At 57.5% G+C, this 8,197-nt stretch overlaps 1 protein-coding gene across 5 annotated transcripts; it reads left to right on the top strand.

The window, feature by feature from the left end:
* The first annotated feature begins 14 nt into the window (after positions 1-14).
* ZNF446 (zinc finger protein 446) lies at positions 15-7,697 on the top strand. Of its 5 annotated transcripts, none has more exons than XM_074315558.2 (9): positions 107-140; positions 223-265; positions 1,411-1,786; positions 1,860-2,061; positions 2,321-2,415; positions 3,682-3,766; positions 3,957-4,046; positions 4,169-6,208; positions 6,786-7,697. In XM_074315558.2, exons 3-8 carry the CDS (start codon positions 1,445-1,447, stop codon positions 4,660-4,662), a joined length of 1,308 nt encoding a protein of 435 aa, XP_074171659.1. In that variant the 5' UTR covers positions 107-140; positions 223-265; positions 1,411-1,444; the 3' UTR covers positions 4,663-6,208; positions 6,786-7,697. The 5 variants fall into 5 exon arrangements, with proteins under 5 accessions (XP_074171660.1, XP_074171659.1, XP_074171656.1 ...); XM_074315560.2 differs by having other exon boundaries at positions 129-265; positions 4,169-4,967; positions 6,116-6,208; XM_074315557.2 differs by adding an exon at positions 441-713 and having other exon boundaries at positions 130-265.
* Positions 7,698-8,197: the final 500 nt, after the last annotated feature.

The raw sequence follows: 8,197 nt of genomic DNA, 5'->3' as shown, positions 1-8,197 counted from the left end.
AGAGCGCTGGGGGAGGAGCCTGGACGGAGTGCAAGCTCTGATTGGTCAACACATCATGCTCCTCACCTCGCTTACCAATAGGAACCAGGTGCGCTGTGCACATGCGCAGGATTCTAACGACCCGTCCAGCTCGGCAGTTGGTGAGTCCTAGGGCTCGGATGTAAAGGAAGAGCGGCCTCCAGTAAGGGGAGGGAATTCCCCCCAAACTCTGTTCCTCTGCAGGTTACAAGGAAGAGAGCACCTCAGTTATGAGCGGCCTCTAAAAGTGAGCATCTGCCGACAGGCCGCGCCTGTCCTTATTTGCTAAGGCTCATGGGAAACGTAGTCCGGAGCGGGGGTGGGGGGCGGTGTCTTCGGAACATGAGCGTGATTGGCCAGGGCAACGAGCTGAGGGGCGGGGCGGAGGGGGGCGCTGCCATTTACCGGAAGTGGCCTTCCAGGCCCGGCGCTGAGGCTGAGGTGAACGTGGTCCCCGCTGGGCTGAGAGCGATTTCCATCACAAGGACCTGCTGCCTCCTGCTCCTTGCGCTCGGAGCGCTCACCTACCTTCCAACGTACCCTGCGTGCCCCACTCCAAACTTTTGCCTAGGACTTTCCTCCCACCCAGAGCACCGTTCCGCCGCCTCCAAGAAGACTTCCTCCCAGTCTTCCATTTTTTGGAGACCGACTCCCGGGGTTAGGCCTAGTGGTGCCGGTCTGACAGGCCCCCCCAGGTGGGCGTTTCAGTCCAGACCCTCTTCAGGGCCAGGTCACAGGTGCCTGCTCACGACTCCATGCAGCTCATGGTTTTGCTTTGCTTTAGCTTTTTATATGCACGGCGCAGATGGTATCCACAGCTCGCTGTGGTCAGCAGGCTCGGAGTCCACAGCAGCCCCTGCCTCAACCTAGGGTGCAGATGTGCCCCGTCCGTGTAGCCAGCCCCTCAGGGTGCCCACTTCAGTCAACATGTCTCGCTATAGCCCAGCCTGGTCCCACAACAACCGTTTCCGTTCCCACCCTGGTTCACCGCCTCCCTGGCTTCAAGTCCCCCAGTCTCCTGTGAACTGACTACTTCCCTTCCTCCTCTGCTGAGCACTTCCCCTGGCTCCTCAGCCTGACCTTGGAAACCTGTGATGACTCCCCGTGACTACATGTAAACCATCATCTCCCAGCAGTCCTCTGTTCTACCCAAATGTTGGCATTTTCCTGGAATCTCCATTGGACAACCTGCTTCCAAGCATTTGTCCATAAGGCTTCCTTCTGTTCTCAGTTCCCGACAACAGCCAGCTCCTGTGACCCCTCTCTCCATGAAGCATCCCCACCAGGGTCCTCTGTCCTGACCTCAGCCCCCAGGCTGGGCCTGTCTGCAGGTGTCTTCCTTGCCCAGGTGGTGGCCTCTTGGCTAGCATCCTGACCCCTCCTTTTCTGCAGGTCTCTCAGAGGCTCCAAGAAGACTTCCAGCACAATGCTATCCTCACTGGGCCCCCCATGCCTGCCCTCCGTGGACCCCACAGCCACCCTGGAGGAGATCGATGCAGCTCGCCTGCGCTTCCGGGGGTTCTGCTATCAGGAGGCAGCAGGTCCCCGCGAGGCCCTGGCCCAGCTGCGTGAGCTGTGCCGTCAGTGGCTGCAGCCCGAGGTGCATACCAAGGAGCAGATGCTGGAGCTGCTGGTGCTGGAGCAGTTCCTGGGTGCGCTGCCCCCGGAGATCCAAGCCTGGGTGCGGGGGCAGTGGCCAGGCAGCCCTGAGGAGGCTGCAACCCTGGTGGAGGGGCTACAGCATGACCCTGGGCAGCTGCTGAGCTGGGTGAGTATGGCCAGTTTTGGCTTGGAGGGACAGAGCAAGACTAGAGCCCCTGTGACTTGCCTCTCCCCTTCAGATCACAGCCCATGTCCTGAAGCAAGCAGTGCTCGCGGTAGCACAGAAGACAGAGGAGTCCTTGGGGAGCCCCCACCCTTCACGGATAGTGGAGCCCCTCAGGGCAGCCTCTGGGGAAGGACCACAGGATGCCCAGATCGAGGGGTCTGCCCAGCTCAGTTGCAGCGTGAAAGAGGAACCTGATGCTGATGGGCAGGAGATGGGTGAGAGTGGGGCCACATTAGGTTGAGCTTCTGGCGGGAGTGTGGGCATCCTGGGATGGGGACCCAGGAGGGACCACAGACTGCAGAGCTGGGTCTCTGGGAGGCAGAAGGAAAGGACTAGCTGGCTGCATGCCATGTGACTGGCACACAAAGTGGTCTCCTGCCTGCTGGCAAAGGAAGGCCAGGGCTGTAGTACCAGCTCCTCCTCTGCCATGGCTCACCTGGGCAGCCCCTGACCCCCGTCTGCCTCACTTCCTAGCACCCTCCAGTGCCCCAAATCAAGCCCAGTCCCGCGAGGGGCCCCTTGGACACCGGGCACCAGACTCCGAGTCCTTCCACCCATCCAGGATTCAGGTGAGCAGCCCCAGGTGAAGGTGCAGGCAACAGTGGGAGGACAATGTCCTGGTGACCACTCCACTCTGCCAGTTTTCCAGGCTCCTTGGTCAGCGGCTCTTGTGCTGTTTGCTGCCCAGAGTGGAGTTGGTATCAGGGTGCCCTGCAGGGCCTAGGGGACAGAGGGACAGTCTGGTGGTCTCCAGTTGGGAAGGCTTTTAGAAATCTGGTTTAGAGTGACTGGAACTAAAGTGAGGGCTGGCTTCATCACTTGGAGAGATGTCAGTCAGGGGGTTGCAGCTCTCAGCAGTCTTGAGCTGGCACCCTCGTGTGCAGTTGGGGAGGGGACAAGATGCCCAACCTTGGCAGGAAAGCCTGAGCACCACGCAGCTGTCCGGCCTCCCCAGTACACCTGACATCGGAATGGAGAGGCTCTTCCTTGGAAATGCCAACAGCCACCTCTCCAGCTGGGTGGAAGCTCAGCTGAGGGCCCTGCTACCTGAGTGGGTAACACGGATCCTGTCCTCTCCCAGCAACCTTGCTCCTAAGCCACTCCCCTCTGCTCATCCCAGCCAAAGAGCTGGTTGAGATGTGCTTGGTGCCTGAGAAGTGGCACAGCAGGAAACAGGCAGGTGGCAGAGACACCCTCCACAGTCTCTTCACTTCCAGCCAGCATCACCCTGGCTGTGGGTCAGTGTGATTGCCGCCTCCCTGCCCCTAACTTGTTGTGGTTTGTCTGTCAGGACTATTTTTCCCAACCCAGCAAAGCCCCACCTAGATGATGGGAATTCTGGGAGGAGAGGAGGAAAGACCTCTCCCCGGAAAGTCTGCAGACCTCACCCTCTGGCAACAGGCAGGACCCAGCCCACCACCCCCACCCCCACCCTGTCCACACACATCATCTGCGACCGGTGGGCGTGGGGGGGGGGGGCCTGCATCTCCTAACACAGGTGCCCACATCCGGGAATGCTGGCAGCCCTCCACAGCTCCCCAAGAAGTGTCTGTTAGGAGAGGGGGCTGGGGCCCCGAGGCCCCTGGCCCTTTGCTTTCCATGCAGCACACCACCCAAGGCCCGGAAGTGGGAACAGCCACATTTGTCCCTGCCACTCCCAAAACCCAGGAGGCCTCAGCTCAGCCTGTCCGCCCAGAACGTGGGGTGGGGGCAGCTGAGGAGGACGGGTATTGGCAGCTGCCAGGTTAGCTTCACGCCGTTCCCTCCTCACCCCGCTTTCCCAACACTCCACGATGCGGAGTGGAGGCCGGCAGTGATGGGCTGTGTCCCCGCAGGAGGAGTGGGGGCTACTGGATCCCTCGCAGAAGGAGCTGTACTGGGACGTGATGCTGGAGAAGTACGGCACGGTGATCTCCCTGGGTGAGGACCGTCCTCGACCCCCTGCTCTGCTGCCTACTTCCTGCTTTCCTTTGTGCGCACCCGCCTTCTCCCTCCTTCCCAAGGGGAACCCCTGTTACCCGCCAGAGCCCCCACCCTGTCCCTCTTTCGCGCCAGCCCTTCACCTGCAACTGAGCCGGGACTGGCGCCTGACTTCCCCTCACCCCAACAGGTTTACCGCCCCCCAAGCGGGATGCGCTGGTGGAGTCGGAGACCCGGGCGCCGAGGGCAGGGACGGACAGCAAAGGAAGCCTCTGCCTGGGTGAGTGCTGCTCCGGGTGACGCGGGTCACCCAGTTCTCGGGTGGGTGGGAGCTTGTGCTACGCGGGGAGAGGCAGGCTGACATTCTGGGGCCACTGGGTCCGCTGCCTCTCCTTCCCCCAGGAGACGATAGCGAGAGCCACCGCGAGGGTCCGCCCGACTGCCCAGAGGCACCGCTGCCCTGGGAGGGCCCGTCTGAGACTGCAGCATCCACCACACCTCCACGGGTGCTGAGCCCTGCGCTGAGCAAGCCCTACACGTGCGACCAGTGTGGCCGCAGCTTCGACTGGAAGTCGGTGTTTGTCATGCACCACCGGACACACGTGGGTGGGCAGGGTGCACAGGCCCTGGCGCTGGCCGTTGGGGATACTGAGAAACCTCCTCAGGGCCCCCGGGAGCCAAGTTTGCCTCACCACCATCGGCGCACGACCCCGGGGCCCCAAGGCTATGTGTGCGAGGAGTGCGGGTGCAGCTTCAGCTGGAAGTCGCAGCTCGTCATCCACCGCAAGAGCCATACTGGCCAGCGGCGCCACTTCTGCGGTGACTGTGGCCACGGCTTCGACTGGAAGTCCCAGCTAGTCATTCACATGAAGAGCCACAGGCCGGGGGCCCCATGAGTGGCTAGAGAAGGCAGCCTCGCCTTGGGGTCCTTGGAGTCCTTGGATGCAGCCCCTGGGCCTGGGCCTGGGTCTGGGAGAGGCAGCAGAGGTCACCAGAGTAAATCAGGAGGGTCCCTTGCCCCTGGCTGTCTACCCCCAAGAGCCACCTGGGTACAGGGAAAGAAGCTGCTCCTTACCCTCTTGCCTGCCTTCTGGAGTGAGGCCTGGGTTCGAATTCATCACCGAGCAAGCTCGGATCGCCCTGCCGGTGACATGATGCAGACTGACGACTCTCCCTACCCCTGGGACCTCACTGGCCGCAGGTAGATTCTCAAAAACTGCCCCTTCCCACCCCTCCTGAAGCAGTGGGGTCCTCAGTCTCTGTTTGGAAGGTGCACAAGAGCATGGCCTGCTTCTATTTGCAGGCAGATGGAAAACTAATGCCCTTCCATGTGTGTTGTAGATTTTTAACAAATTGCACTTTTATAATATGGAAGTCTCTGCATAGGAATCCTGATTCCTGGTTTCTGCTGGTTAGAAGGTCAGCAATGCTGCTCCTCCTGCCTGGCAGCCTGAGCCACAGAGCACCTACCCATGAGAAGGTCCACTGGCCCTGGCCCCTGGCCCCTGGCCTACCTTGTTTCTGAGCTGCCCACATCACTCCCCTGGCCTCCTTGTCCTTTGAGTTCTCACATCCCAAATTGAGTGGACACTAAGGGAAGTTCCTTTTCAAATACGGGTGGACAAGGGTGTTCTCCGAGAAAAAGGGCCACAAACAGATGTCACTTAGTCCATGTACACATGCAGGTCAGGGCTGCATCCCTACAGCCCACACTTTTGGTCAGTTGGTCACAAAACAGGAGAACAAGGGCTCAGCTGCCTACTGTCCACAGAGGTCCGTCTGGATTCCTGCGCAGTCATTTGGGATTTTAGTCAATGTACTGTGCTATTTTTCTGTTGTTGTTCTAACAACTTGGTGGCTTGAGACAGCAAAAATGTATTCTCTTATGGCTCTGAAATGAGTCTCACTGGGCTAAAATCAAGGTGTCACAGGTCAGGTTCCTGGAGGTTCTAGCGGAGGATCTGTTCTATTGTCTTTCCCAGCTTCTAAGAGAGTGCTGCATTCTTTGGTTTCCTGCCGCTCCCGCCATCTGCAAAGCCAGCAGTGGTGGTCAAGTCTTTGTTATGCTGCCATCTCTCTGGCTCTTATACTCCTGCTTCCTCCTTATAAGGACCCTTGGAGTGGCCTTTAGGGCTCATCTAGTAATTCATGATACTCTCCCTATCTCAGGATCCTTAATCACATTTTGTCTGCTCCTGACCTGCACACCTGATTGATCTGCAAAATCGCTTTTCCGAGTGAGAGAATGTATTCACAGGTTCCAGTGATCAGGACCTGGATGTCTTTGGGGGCCGTTATTCAGCACCCTTCTCTGAAAATAAGGGGCATTTTTGTGGGGGATGGTTTTAGGAAACAGGTGCACTCAAGAAATCCTCTGCAGCCTGGGACACATGCCGGAGTGGCAGGTGGGTGGTGAAGGTGGCTGCTACCATGGCTACCCAGGTAAGAGGGGGGCTATCTGGGGGAATCACTTGGGCTGGGGGTGAGCTGAAGCCTGAAGCTAGGAGTGGGAAGTCTCTGTTTGGGGTGGAGTGTTACCTCTTCCATCCACAGCCTTCTGAGGACTTGTTGACCTGTTGCTCTCACACTGGGGCCTGGGGAAGCACTGACAGGCTGGAGATGGAGCTGGGGGCGTGATCTGATGGGCAAGCAGGAGGCGAGATCACACTGGGACATGGAGCAAGAGGATGGTGGATCCCCTCGTCCCTGATAGTCCCAGGTGTCCCTGGGGAACCCCAGTGTCTCTGGTGGATCAAATCATCCCTAGTGGACCTTAGAGGATCCTGGTGTCCCTTGAATCTGGTGGTCCTGGGTGACCACTAGTCCCTGGTGGATCCCCTTGTCCCTGGTAGATTCTGGCAGCACTTCTGGACCGTGAGGCCTCTCACTACACATCCCAGAGGACTAGACATCCACTGCCCTCGCAATCTTCCACAATGCTCTGGGTGGTACCTCCAGACCCTGTGGAGGCCCAGTCTAAATCACAGCAGCCTCACCATCTGCTGGCCTCTACCTACAGCTCCCACAATGCCCTGAGCAGCACTTACAAACCTTGATGGCCCTCCTACAATGTTACTGAAGGCACAGTCAACGTTACAGAGGATTCGCCGTCGACTGTCCTCTTCCTACAGCTCCCAAAATGCTGCATGCGGCACTTACAGACTGACAGCATACCTCTACATGTCACTGGTGGTGGAGTCTACATGTTCACAGAGGCTTTGCTGTCTGCTGGCCACTGCCTACAGTTTCCACAGTGCTACAGGTTGTACTTCTGGCCCATGATGGCGGGCCAGTATATAGAGCATTTAAAATATATATGTAGATTGAGGTTTGCAAAACAAGTTGTTTATTAGTAGGGACAGGACTATGGCCACATATGTGTGAAACTGATAAGAGTGAAGTAAAAAACATGTTTTTGTGTGAAACTGAGCATAACAAAATTGAGTGATAAATACGTTCACCAAAACAGCTTCTGCTTATCACCTAAGAGGTAAACAACTCCTGGCAAACAACTTCTGGTTCTCACCTAAGAAGTAAACAAGTCCAGAAAAAGAGGATAAAAGCAGACCTCCAGAGCAATGCCATGAGTAGTCTGACTGGGCGCTCCAGCTAAGACCCTCTGTGAAGCTCTGAGGAAGACATTCCAAATGACCCTCCAGGACATTCGTCTGGGCGATCCCACAGAGTCCTCTGTGAGATGCAAGCTGCAATACTCTGGAACTCTCCAAAGTTCTTCCTTGCGAGACCAGCTCGCCTCAGACCCGTCCTGGGCCCAGTCGTCTCTCCCAGACCAGGGACCTTCTCCACCTCGATTTGACTCTGGACTTGGGTTCGTTATTAAATTCTATTTTATCTGTATAACCTGTGCTTGCCAGATCATTGGCCTCTGGAGGGACATTGGTTCCCAAATAAAACTGTGTTATTCACTCTATCTGAACCTGTGTGCCTGGGACTTTGTTCCCCACTCACGTCACAAGTACCATGTAGGGATGTAAGGCCCTGCTGCGGGGTTAATGTCCCCTTGACTTTCAGGAAGAGACTGAAATGTGGCGACTGCCCTTCCAGAGCTAGAAACTGATGGCATAGTCGGCATCATAAAGGCCACAACATCCACTGGCCTCTGCCAACAGCTCCCACAATGCCCCAGGCAGCATTTCCAGCCTTTGAGATACTCCATGGAGGGTTGGGCTATTGGGGCTGCCTCTTCTTCTTTCTCTTTTACCCTTCTATCGATCCCACAATGCCCCGGGGAACACTTCTGGCCCCGAAGACACTGTGGACCCATTTTTCAGAGGACTCTGCACCTGCTCCCCTGCTCCCCAGGACTTGCCTCCGGGGTTTTGCAAGTGTACTTTACTGGGACTGCTCCTCTCCCAGTTACTTCCTGTTCACCCTTCATGCCTCAGTCCAATGCCTCAGTCCAATGCCTGC

The sequence above is a fragment of the Rhinolophus sinicus genome, chromosome 8, assembly GCF_057876585.1.
Source record: "Rhinolophus sinicus isolate RSI-liver-muscle chromosome 8, RSI-T2T, whole genome shotgun sequence".
NCBI lineage: Eukaryota > Metazoa > Chordata > Mammalia > Chiroptera > Rhinolophidae > Rhinolophus > Rhinolophus sinicus.
Note: the sequence above shows the minus strand (reverse complement) of the source record. Positions and strands in the feature narration are given on the sequence as shown.

Excerpts from the sequence above, each read along its gene's own strand:
- ZNF446 (XM_074315559.2), top strand. The coding sequence starts at position 1,445 with ATGCTATCCTCACTGGGCCCCCCATGCCTGCCCTCCGTGGACCCCACA. Across the intron at positions 1,787-1,859 it reads CTGGGCAGCTGCTGAGCTGG|ATCACAGCCCATGTCCTGAA; the intron begins GTGAGTATGGCC and ends TCTCCCCTTCAG. Across the intron at positions 2,062-2,320 it reads TGCTGATGGGCAGGAGATGG|CACCCTCCAGTGCCCCAAAT; the intron begins GTGAGAGTGGGG and ends CTCACTTCCTAG.